Source organism: Larus michahellis, chromosome 1, assembly GCF_964199755.1.
Source record: "Larus michahellis chromosome 1, bLarMic1.1, whole genome shotgun sequence".
Classification (NCBI taxonomy): domain Eukaryota; kingdom Metazoa; phylum Chordata; class Aves; order Charadriiformes; family Laridae; genus Larus; species Larus michahellis.
The window spans coordinates 208,080,376-208,093,715 of NC_133896.1; the positions used below are offsets into that span (position 1 = coordinate 208,080,376).

The 13,340-nt window shown below is 41.0% G+C and overlaps 1 protein-coding gene across 2 annotated transcripts in view; it reads right to left on the reverse strand.

The window, feature by feature from the left end:
- ARHGAP42 (Rho GTPase activating protein 42) overlaps positions 1 to 10,753 on the reverse strand; it is a 171,228-nt gene extending 160,475 nt beyond the window's left edge. For both annotated transcript variants that reach the window (XM_074570942.1, XM_074570933.1), the window contains exon 1: positions 10,208 to 10,753. In XM_074570942.1, coding sequence (XP_074427043.1) covers positions 10,208 to 10,361 — 154 coding nt within the window. In that variant the 5' untranslated portion in view covers positions 10,362 to 10,753. The remainder of the gene's footprint in view (positions 1 to 10,207) is intronic.
- Between the last annotated feature and the right edge of the window lie 2,587 nt (positions 10,754 to 13,340).

The following is a 13,340-nucleotide window of genomic DNA, read 5'->3' on the forward strand; positions in this document are numbered from 1 at the left end:
GGGGCCAGTGCCTCACCACCCTCATACTGAAAAAATTTCTTCCTAATATCTAATCTAAATTTGCTCTCTTCCAGTTTGAAGCTATTACCCCTTGTCCTATCACTACATGCCCTTGTAAAAAGTCCCTCTCCAGCTTTCCTGTAGGTCCCCTTTAGGTACTGGAAGGCCGCTATATGGTCTCCCCAGAGCCTTCTCTTCTCCAGGCTGAACAACCCCAACTCTGTCTGTCAATTCAGCCAGTTATCCCTTCTTGTGCACTTCCAATTATCAATCAAAAAACTTAGTTCACTCAAAAAGAAAATGTCTTTACTATGAAACTCTACCCTATGTATTGCTTGTTTTACCAAGAATGTGTGTTCTTTTTTGATGGCAGTGAAACAGGGCCAATGGTGAAGACTCGGGGAAGAAAAATGAAGACTACACTCCTCAGGGGGAGGAGGTAGAACAGTTAGGTTAGGAGTGAAGCTGAATCTGGCAAGAAGGGAGAGGTGGGGGTAAGGTGGTTTTAGTTCTCAATATTCTACTGTGTTATTAATTGGTAATAAATTAAATTAACTTCCCCAAGTCTAGTCTCTTTTGCCCACGATGGTAATTGGTAAGTGATTTCCCTGTCTTTATCTCAACTCACATGTCTTTCATCTTATTTTCTCCCCCTGTCCTGCTCAGGAGGAGCAGTGAGAGAGCGGCTGGGTGGGCACCTGGCAGCCAGCCAAGGTCAACTCACGACAAGAGCACAGCTCAGAAGTCACACCTCTTCAGTCCCCAAAGAATAAGATTATTACAGAAGACAAGACAAATGTGACTTAACTGTCACTGGAAACGCGGACATTAACTTTGGCTACAGTCTCATGTGCAATTAAGCTGCCACTGCCACCAAACAATAATTTAATGTCCTCTCCCTATCCTTCCCCCTACCCACCAACTTCCACAATCGTTTCTTTTCCCAGGTTTCCCTGCACTCTGAGAGAATGAGCACTTCCACAGCTGCATAATGAACCAAATCAGGAAACTGAGACACATGAAAAATTATTCAGCAAATATTAGCAGTTTAGTTCCCTGATCTGGCAGGGCACGCAGCTGAGCAAACAGCAATGCTTATACCGCTTACAGGACAAAAAGGGGTGGAAACAAGGTCTGAGAGTGGGAAAAAGAGGAAGGGGCAGGCTCTGAAAGTTTTCTGTTTGTTTGTTTAACAGTAGAGATGGCTTAAAACTACACAGCAAAACAGCTTCAGACATGGTCTCTAGTAACCTTTGGTGAGAAATTTGGGGAGAACAACTGGACAGCTGAACCACTCTTCACAGGCGAGGGCAGAGATGGAGGTGCTAGAATAGAGGATATAAGAATTCAAAACTTAATGCACAATTAGTGTGACATCCAGTAGACAACACCTGTGACCACAGTTCTGAAGTTGAGGGGGGAAAAAAAGCAAATTCACATCCCAATTCACTGTGAGCCTTCCCTCCTACATGGGTTTGTTTAGTAAGGGACTGGCCTAGACTGTGATAAGTTTCATGAATGTGTAACTTGACAAAAAACCTGTCCAATGAAAATAACTTAAGTAATCATACATTCATTCAGTTTAAAATTAAACAGAAGAATAAAAGAAATAAGATTATAATAAGAGTTCCACATTTCAGAACGGCAAGATCGCAAGGGAACCTGAATTTAGACAAGCTGCAGGCAAAGTCTATGCACTCTCACCAGATGCCAGGTAGTTTCAGCCTAATTCAGGATATTTTCACAAACACATTAATACTTCGAAAACTATCATTGTGTGCAGTCAAAGACAAACCAAGGCAGAATTTAGAAAGTAAGGAGAAACAGCTTGTTAATCTATAAAAGCCGAAAGGGAACACAGAGACAGGAGGCCAATGTACAATAAAGATGACACAGAAACAGACACAGCCTAAAGATTAAAGTATGATCCCAACTAAAGTTAATATTCAACCTCCATTTTGAAAATGCCACCAGTGTGAAAACATCAGGAGAAATTAATATGAATGAGTACATTAAAAAGGCAAAATTATTACACTATCACACAAATAAGAAAGAGCTCCATAAACTCAAACAGTGGTTAGGACAGATACGATTTAACACCAGAACTCGAACACAGGAAAACACAAGATTTCGTACCCAAGATTTTTAAATTGATTGAAACAAGGAGTCAGCTCTCATAACATAGCAAATATATGCCTACATTTAAGAAACAAAGATAGTAATCCAACAAGAACGTTCCATTAGGTTTACCTGAAAAATCAAGTAATCATTTAGAACACTGTTTGAAGGAAAGAAAAATCAAAAGCTTAGAAACTGATAGAACATAAGAGTAAAAGGCAACACAGATTTATCAAAGGTGAACTGCATCAGATCAGTGCATACCTCTTACACAGAGTGAAAGATTTATTTATTCTTTAAAAAAACAAAACCACTAGTCACCACTAAAGCACATGATACCAAGTTACAATAATAGTTAAGGTGGAGAAGATGAGAACTTACACAGAAGCTACATAGATAAGAAACAACTAGGCTTTGCTGCAAACACCCAAAAAGAGGAATGTCATTGTTCGATATTATTCAGGGACTGATTTTGAGACCAATCTGCCTTAACATTTCAGACAGGGCTCTGATCTAGTTGAAGATGTCCCTGCTCACTGCAGGTGGAGGCTGGACTAGATGATCTTTAAAAGTCCCTTCCAACCCAAACTATTCTATGATTCTATGATTTCCACCCTGACTTTGGGAGTGGGTGGCTGCTACCATAGAGCAGGGAGGCATTACTGACACAGAACACTGGACTCTCATCTATGAAAAAGAGGGAAAGGGAGAAAAAAGAAAAAAAACCAGCAAGGTGTGGGGGAGAAAAAATAATTTTGAGCTGTCTTCACCTGCAGGAAACCAAAGGAAGAAAGATTTTCCTAAAGCATAAAAGGCAAACGATAATTAAAATAAGACACTTATTTGTCCTTATATGTCTAAAGGATCAAATCACAATGATTCTTCTTATTGTTACCTGTTTTATTTTTCATGATGTTTACTTGACTTAAAGCCTGTTTACAGAAGAAAAATAATCCTATTGGTGATACCTACTTTCTTTTACGTAGTATCTTCCAGTGAACAGAAGAGTACCTTTGCAAACAGGAACTACAATGCACATCTGACATGCAAACCTCTCTTTTTTAAGCAACCTGCAAAATATCAAGTAACATCAGCAGTAGAACCAACTATATGACCCAGGCATTGCAGCACCTTGTATCCTGCTTTGAATATTAAGCTAAAAGAAGATAAGACTTCTGAAGACGTGCAGAATTTCCATACCATTTTCCCATGCCTGAATTATACTAAGCAAAACACCAGTGCAACAACAACATGTTGTTTAAGCTTTTGGTGCCCTGTGAAACACAAGTTTGCATAATTCAGGACAGGGAAGCAATTTAAGTTTATAACTTCCAACTGATCTGAAAAACTATACTGTAACATAGCCCAGTGTTCATAACATGCTGTGAAATACATTATCTTTCTAATGAAAGTTATTTGCACTTCACAGGGTGCCAATGGGAGGTTAGATTACTGCCCAACAGTACTTCAGTCTCCTATTAATATGGAAGGTCAAGCTATTTTTCTTCAGCTTAATATTTACTTCATTGCTACTGCTTATAAGATCCTGAGACTTTTTCGCCTTTTATGATACACTTGAGGAATCCATAGCACCGCATAATCAAGAGACGACCATAAACATTGATTTAATTTAATGATTGATGTTCTCACAGAATATGATGAGCAAAGATCAAACCTGTGAACATTATTATACTACTTGTTTCTCCTACTTCTAATCTCCTGAACATTTAAAAGTTAATTCAAAAGGGCTTAGAAAAGAGCTACTAAAATAACTAAGAAATCAGAGAAACTCTTAAGAGAGAGGACGAGAACAGCTTGTTCAGTCTAGTAAAAAGATGTGATTACTCCCCAAGCAAATCCAAGTAAACAACACTGCAGAAATGTTGAGTGAAAGGAAAACGAGCATAAACAAGTTTGAATTTCCAGATTAAATTTATTTTTAATGAGTTACTCAACCCTCAGAGTAACAAGGTTCTACAACGGCCTTCTAGGAGAAACAGTAAGGATAAAAACTGGTTTTAAAATGGAGTTTGACAAGTAGGGATTACATGATGTAACACTAGCAGGAGACTGAATTTAACAAAGGAAATCCATGATATGCTTAAATACCCAATTCTCCTATATTTCAAATTTATTTATAATTACAGTTTTGAGACTATAGGAAAAAAGAGAAAGGCAAAGACATAGCACTGCTTTACATATCATTCAATAGAAAGGACTGTATTGTCCTCTCTGTTTTTCACAGAGGATGAATACAAAGTTATTTACTATTACAGGAAACTGCAAGTTGCTGTAGCACTTCTGCCCACGAAAACCCAAGAGATCTGTACAAGTTCAGTGACCACAGCATCATATTTTCCATTGTAGTAAAGACAATATTCATGAAGCAGCTGGTCTCTTATTAATAGAGTTCATTTATCTTCTTCATAGCAGATGAAGTATGTAGTAGACAACAAGCCAACTGTCCCACTAAAAAATAGATTAAATTTGATCTTTTCAGTAATCAGTTTAAAAGTTTGAAAATCATAATTTAAAAAATTGCACAACATTTTCTTAAATTAGAGACATCATTTCATATGGCATTTGAAACTCAAACCCACTCCTTTGGTAACTGACACCAACCAATTACAAAATTTCTCTAAGGAATACCTTAGAGTTTCAATATCAAGGCACAAGAACACCCATGTTGAGTCATTCAAGGACTTTATTAACAATCATTATTGACAGTATGGGAATTCGCTTGCAGGGATTCTTGGTTCAAAATGAAACACCATGTGACGGATAGAAAATACTGCCCTCTGTAACAGTTCACTATGTACTAGTATTTGTGTTCTCCATATATATTTGACTACAGACAGTATGATACAGACTGCAGCTGCTTTAAACAGTAGAGGAAGCAAGTAAGCTCCTTCTCTGGCCAAGAACCCGCTTATCGTTAGCATCTTTGCATAAAAGGATGAACACTTTTGGAATTGGTTTTGAAAATTACATCCATAATCCATAGATAACTCAGCAGAAGCTGAGCAGGACAGTACAAATGCTTATCAGAAGTAACAGAACAGCAAGGGAGCAAATGACTTCAAAACATTAATGACAATTACTAGGTTTCAACTTTCATTTAGTGGGAAACTTTTTCTTTAATTGGTAGGGGAATCATGTATGCAGAGACTAAGAAACATAACCTGTTGTAATGCCCTGCCTCCCACCTAACCCTAACATGAGACGCAAGTCATGCATTTTTGTATTATATTACTAAAACAACTAAAAGCAAATTTTCAAGGGCAATATGAATTATTTCTGAAATTCTCACTAGGAAGCTACACTTCTATCATTCCACATTCGCCATCATAGTATCACATAGGGAATACAAAGAACCAGTTTTTTTACTTATAATCTACATTAATAAAAGAAAATTATTGCTACCAAACTTCAGCGGTTATTATTCAATGAACTCACTCCTGCTCCAGTTAGAATCTGGAAAAGACATTGTAAAGATACAATCTCATGAAAATATGTGAGGCCAAGATATCTGGGAAAATGCATCTCTCTGGAAAGATACAAAGGGGGGTTTTTAACATGAAAAAAAAATTCCCAAGAGAGATAACAAGATCATAGGTTCTTATACTGTAATTTTGTCCTAATTTTTTTTCCAGCCAGCTAACCCCCCAAATTTCCATATATATAGCCAGGTTCATCACTGTATTTTTATAATCAGGTTTACGAGAGAAGAAAATCATCCCTGAAAACTGTATGTCAGAACAGTTTCAAAACAGTCTTTTCTGTATAGAATTTCTACAAAACCCTGGTAAAAAACATCCCCTCACACTCCACCACAAAAGATGGTATTTCCATCTTACGCCTGTTTCTGCTTCTTCATGTGTTAAGTAGTAAAATAATACAACTAATGATTGCTACTAAACTATAAATTCCTAAAGATATCTGCTAAATCATATTTCTATTACGCCACAGCTCTGCATTAGTTTGCACCATATTAAAACACTTTAAAAGGTATAGCATTACTTAAAACAGCTGCAAAGCCACTGAACTTTCAACCATTTAAACCAAAACTTACGTAGTTCTCATCTTCAAATACATGAACTTGTTGCTAAAATAGGACTTAAGATGGAGAGAGACGGCCTCAAAAATTAGAGAGAAAAACTGAAGGCTTCTGCACAGCAATAAGCCATGAGATCACCTGCAAAAGATGCATGTTATTTTTTTTGGATTATTTAATACAATATTCATTAACTTTGGAAGAACAGTAGGCCTATTATGGAAATTAAAAGCATAAAAGTACTTCTATAATGAAATTTCCTATATAACCTATATGAAAATGTCCTTGAATATGTTGTTTTTTCAAAAGGCAGCTACAAAGAAACTACGAAGTACACCACTGGCAAAAAGTACAGGAAAAATAGAGTTGATGTTTTAACTGAAAACAAGTTGGAATCAATGAGAAGGAAAAAATTTCAATTCTGCTTCAGGAGTCCAGCTACAGCTGACCCTGACTTCATGAAGTATTTAAGCATATGCACTTTAAACATGCATCTGAGAGATCTATTAAATTAGGTGCCTGAAGAAGTTATTAAATCAACAGTTACCTAATACCCAAGACAGCCAGTTGTACCAAAAGATTTTTTTAAAAAAAGTTTTTTTTTTTCCTCCTAATTCATAAGTTAACAGCAAAGAAACCCTCCTCCAGGTGCACCAAAGAACACTATATGGTCCCACTTAATTGTGCCTACACACAGAGTTAAATCTCTGTTGAAAAATAACTGTTTAACGTGATAGGAACTTCTATTATATGCATAAACTAAGCCTTTCAAGAGATGGTAATGTATTTAGTACCTCAGTTGATGTCAACAAGAAAATGTAGTCTCTCACTGCAAATACTAATTGTAGGACAAGGCTGAAGGAGGCACAGTGGCCATATAAATGTAATGCTAACACCTAACTAAATGGGATCATATAATCTGTGCTCTTCTAGGGTACTCCCAGAGTCTTACATATTTAGAAAGAGAAGGAAGAAGTGCAAAAAACACTAGGAAAAGGCTGCTGAGTATTTGATATCAATCCTAGCATTATTAGCTCTCGCATTCATAATAGGCAACTGCTGCTTCATGGAGCAAAGTATTACAGGTCTACATACTACTTTGGAAAGCAGCATTCTTCAAAATGAACGTAGAGAAACCACATTAAAATAAAGTCTGACCTTATCTTGGGACGACTCCAACAATTAAAATGAAAAGTGTTTGCATACTACATTAAGCATATTTGTTCTGCCTTCAATTTATGCGGAGTCTTTTATCAGGTATTTATAAACATTGCATTTTTACAGTAACTTCTTAGATACTGGATTGTGCACAAATTAATATTTTGTAACTTTTTTAATATAGAAGTTTAATTCCATTGGAAAAAATGTGTAAATATTGTAGTTTCATATAATAACTTGTATTTAGGGAACTTTAGAAGATTACAATATTTTCTGACTACATTAAATCAACCTCACTGTCTCTTCTCTAAACATGGTCAGGAAGGAAATGTTCCAAAACTCATTTTCACTGAAGCTCTGCAGCACAGTCTGGATTTTTCCCCCAACAGAACTGATACTCCAAAATGGTATGAAAATGAAAAATTCTAGATCACCTAATGAGATAAAACATAGTAAATAATGTCTGTTGTTCTCCGGGGCTTTTAGGTTATTAAATATTCAAAGACCAAATCAAAAGAGTTCATCACTGAAATCAACTACTTCACTGTTTGATTAGGTTTTCAAAGACAATTAAAAAAAAAAACAAACACAAAAACAAAACGGCCTTGCACAAGTATTTCACACTCCACTGATTTTAAAGCTGAGTAGGAGTAGCTAGTGTGCTATAATGAGTCAAAAGTTCTCTACTCTAGGAAACATACAATAGTGGTACTTGCCATAAGAGGAACACTGTCTTTGCAGCATCTACACCAGAGTCTGTACAGTATAAAGACAGGATTTCTATTTTGTTGAGAAAAATACAGACATTTCCCTGGTTGTCCTAACACTGAGACTGAGGCAATATTCTGTGGAAGGCATGGTCACAAAAGTAAGTGGATTTTAAATGAACAAAAGAAGTATTTCTTACTACACCAGAGCAGACCTTATTTTCCAAAAGCTAAAAGACACTATAGCACACGGCATTTTAAAGTTGCACATAGAATACAATAAGCATTGTGTCAAACACAATAACATTTGAACTAAAAATCAGGAGAACTTGGAAGTTACGTAGTTGTTACTTGAGAGAAATATTGCTTCTCCTTGAATAGAGAGAGAATTGTTAAACATGTAGCTACAGGGTCTAAATCTAGCAAGGACTCACAGAAATAATGGGATTAGTCTCTTCGGAATCAAGGTCTAAACTACTTCTCAAGAATGATATTCCTTCTACGCAGCAGTTTGTCTTTGACAACTTAAGAAGAAAGTTGTACTTGTTCATATTTGATCTGGACCAAAAAGCAGTCAATTTCCACTGCCAGCCCGGGTCAAAAAAGTACCCATGTGGGTATTTGTGCACTACTGGCGCACACCATCTTATAGGACCAATTTTTATTAAACTTACATTTTTACTACTTAAAACAAGCTCAGATTTCCTGCTTTATGGAGACACTGTTTTAACAAAGAGAAAGACCCAAAGTACAACTAAAACCCAAACTTTTTTGCTACACAAAGAAAAATGTACCACTGAGTTTTTAGCTATATATATATCTATATATATGTATCTATACACACACACGCACATTTTCTATGTATTCTATCATCTCACATTCTGTGGGCATGGATACAGGAATTTATTGAATTTAATACAAATTCGCATAAGATGCTAGATTTGTATCCAGCTACTCACAAAAATAGAGACATGTCCAGAAATATGTGCACTTACATGAAAAAAGTCTCAAAAAGACAGCAGCTGCTTATGTAAATGCAATGCTATAAATAAACTATATTGACACACGAACACATACAATTAACATTCAATCCTACTGCTGGCCAAACAAAATATTCACAGTTTGACCTCCTGTCCCAGGTAAAGAGGCAAACTTTGGGTTTAGATTGCGGGTTAGCAGCAGTTTGGTTTCCTATGGGTTCAGGAGCTCATAGTAAACACCTGTTCACTGTCCGCATAAAGAGCAATACTGCTACCTTTCACCCTACAAAACTAGTATACTGTGCCAATGTGGCAGATATTTTTAAGGATTAAAGCGACTCTTTTCCTTGAACATCTCATGTTGCAGCACGAGAAGCTGTAGGTCACTTCTCTGCTCTACCTGAAGGAAAGCTCTGGGCAACAGGAGAGAAAGCTTCAGAGTGACTTAAAGACAAGATGTAGGTGGCGAGGTGTTAGGGGAGAGGAGGACAAGCCGAGTCTAGCAACGCTCATGGCAATTCCCCCTTTTCCCTTCACGCTCTTCACAGCGCCAGGGCCGCTCTCACGCCCCAGCAGCTGTCAGTGCCCGGCTCGCCCGCTTTAAATGCGCCGAGCTCTTCATCTTTATCGCTGCTTTCATACTCTTCCAAAATACATGAGTACTACATAAGGACAAGGGGAAGGGTAAATGTAAACTCTCCTCGTATAAATTCACTTCAGTGTCTTGCTTTGCCCACTTATTACGGACACCTCCATTACCTAAAGACCCCTAATTAGCAGCCAAGGTCCCAGAACCAGACAGACCACTGGCAGCACTATGCGCCTGGTCCGCACAGCGATCTGCACCGCGGCTTCCAGCCCCGAAGCTGGGCTCTTCCCCCGCCCCCGTCCCCAGCCGGGACCCCCCGGCCCCGGCCCGCTCCCCCCGGCAGCGGCGGCGCCCCCGCGGGGAGGGCGCGGCCGGGCCCGCGGGCCGGGGCTGGGCCCCGCACCGCCCCCGCTCTCCTGGGAAACCCACCCAACCCCGCCGCAGGCGAGGCGAGGCCGAGCGGCGGGGAGGGAGCGGGGGTGAGAAAGTTTCCGAGGCGCTTTTCAGCGGCGGCCGGCAGGGGAGCCCGCGCCCGCCGCCCATTCAAACAAAAGGAGCCCCTTCCCCTGCCCGCCGCCCCCGGCTCCGCCGCCCGACTCACTCCGCAGGGCCCCGATGAGGAGGCTGCCGTCCTTGATCAGCTCCTTGATGAACTTGTTCGTCCTCTCCAGCTCGATCTCGTGACACTTCAGGCGCTCCCTGAAATCCGGGCTGTCCAAGTAGGAGTCGCTGAACTCCAGCGTGGGCAGCCCCATGGCAGCGGCCGCGGCCCCCCGGCCGGCGGCGGCGGGGCGGGCGGCTGAGGGAGTGCCGCGCCGGGAGACGGCACCGAGGGCAGAGGGATAAGCGGGGGAGAGGTGAGGCGAGGCGAGGCGAGCCGCGGCTGCCTCCGCCTCCCCGGCGACGCTCCCGACCCGCTGCCCCGGCCCCCTCAGCGGGCGAAGCCGGCGGCCCTCGGCGGCGGCGCGCTCCTGTCGCTGTCACCCAGCTACATGCTGCCCGCGGGGCACCGCGGGCTCCCAGCGCCGCCGCTCCGCCGCTTCCGGCAGCGATCCCTCTTCCTCTCTCCCCGGCCCTAACTTCGGTCTGAACCTCCCCCGGCCCGGCCGAGGAAGCCCTCCTCCCGCCGCGGCATGCTCACACGCCGGGGATGCGGCCCCGGCAGTGCCCGCCCCTCGGTCGCCACCGCCCCCTCCGCTCTCTGCCCTCCAGCGGCGGCGCGGGCGGGCCCGCTGCGGCCTGGCCTGGCCCGGCTCGGGGTGAGGCGGAGAGCCCGCAGAGCCCTGCGAGGGCTCGCCTCCTCCTTCACCTAGGCCCGGAGGAAAGCAGGGAAGGAGGATCCACCTCAGGGGTAGGGGGGCTTTTAGGGGTATTTAAAACAGTGCGCTTGGAGGAGAGATCCGCTCATGTCAGAGGCTGGTGTGGGGGAGAGCAGCCCGCCTTTGCTGTGAGGAGGGAGCTGCCAGATGGGCTTCTCCCCCACACAGCGAGGGGAGCGGCCGGTGCTGGGGCCTGAGGCAGGCCGGGCCTGCTCGGCCTCCCCGAGGATCTGCCACGACACCCCAGTGCAGCCCTGCCTGCGCGGGCCGCTGTCAGGGCACCGCTCCGATGGAGGTGTATCATGAGAGGAGAGAGCAGGGAAGCATAAAGGAGGAGGAGAGAGGGAGGCAGAGGCAAACGAGATGAAAAAAGATAGGAAAAAAGATGTTCTGCCATGGCACTTGATTGCTATGAGGGGATACAGCTGAGATGAATCCATCCCAGAGAGGAGCATCAAGAAACCTCAAGCTCTGTTATACAGCAAAGTTGTGTTTTTCCAAGTATGTGAGTGGGTTTATCTCAGTAAACAGAAATATTTTGGATGATTCTCGTGTGTTTATCTGGAGTGGTTTTGCCAGACATACCATGTCAGTGTGCAAATATGTATACAAACGTACTGGGTTTGAGGAGAGCTGTCTGTAAACACACCTTCAAATCAGTAATAAATCCATTGGAAAGAACTGGCCATAAAAATGATTGTACTTCAGGACAGCCCACGGCTTGCCAAAAATAGCTTTCAAGAAGACAGTGATGCTTCTGTGCTAGCTGTGCATGCCCTTCTGGTACCAGATCATTTATGGTCTCCATATTTACACAGTTTAACACCAAAATGGGGGAAGGCTCAAAGCTGTTGCGTGTTGTAGTTCCTTGACGCAATGTGTGCTCTTTACAGTTCTTAACCGTTCATCAGAACTCTCCCATGTTCATCATAGGTTTTTCTGCATGCAGAAATGCAGAAAAGAGGCTGTAATTTCTAACCATATGACCTGCAGAATTTGTTAAAGTGAAAAAAGTAGTAATTATCTGATTTTACAAGGCTGAGACTTCCTGCCCACAGGACAATCTCTGAACTGGCTGTCAATGCTGATATTAATAGACCCATTGAAGACTCTTTTAATTCACAGTGATCACAAAGCTCTGCTCATCAACATGTTGCCTGAGACAAATTGTTTTTCTAATAATAGAAAGAGTAAGACTGGAAAGGACTAGTTAATGAATTTATTTCATTGCTTTTTCAGGCAGTAGCATGTAATCTCACTTGTAAATTAATAAACCTCATTTAAAATCCAGTTGAGCTACTGGAAGGATGTTCCAAATAGAATTTTTCTGATTATTAAAACCCTAATTTTCAGCCTACGTATATTCATAGAGTCATTTTAGGCACACTTGTTCTTCTTTCAGTGTTATCTGTAGCTGAAAAGATTCTTTGTCTTCTGCCATGTTTATTCTTTGATGTAGTTCTAGAATACAATAGTGCTGTCTCTAAGCTTTCCATACAACAGCTAAATAAATAAAAGCTTTGTGTCATAAAATATTAATTTCCTTCCTCATTCTTGTAGTTCTTGTCTAGATCTCTTTAAGTTTGATTTCATCTTACTTCATCATGGTTTACTGAAATTATACACAAGACCTTGTTCAGCCAGGTTAATGACTGTGCTACTGCACTAGAAACACCTTTGATGAAGATTTTATATGTCTGTTTCATGACCAAATTATTTCTATGGCTTCACTAAGTCCCTTAGATCTTTCTTTTCCTCTGTTTTCAACCAGCGGATTCCAAAGTTAGAGCAGAAATATTCGTTAGTCCCCAAACCACGTACTTAGCATTTTAGTTCAGAGCAATTATTCTGGTTTTCGAGATGACTCATTTCTTACTATATAATGTTCTCATCTTCAGAAGTTCCATAACCACATTGCTGCTTTTGGTATTAGGATCATGAATGGAAATATTAATGAGCCCAATACTAATAGTGGACTCAGCAATATTTACTAAGAACTTCCCTCCAGCCTGACATCCTCCTTCCGAGTAACTTACCATTATCCATTTAACTGGTTCCGTATGTTTCTCAGAATAATCCATGTTTCTTAGCTGAACTGAGAATTTCCCAGCATACATAAAATACCATGTAAAAAACCTACAGTTCACCTGTACTGCCATTCCCTTTTCTTAGAAGAAGCTTTTATTTTTAAGGAAATAGATTTGTTAGGAATGATAGTTGTTTCATAAAGCAATATGTGATCAGATATGCACCCAACCCTGCATTATTTTCCACTGGTAGAAAAAAGGTTTATAGTTAACCTGTGAGCTTAATGAGCGTTTATGGCTGCATCTGGAGGAGAGCCTGGTTAATGAGTGATTTGGCATACCTGCAGAGAGGTTAACTAGCAAAAAAATGTTGATAAAAAGGTAAGTC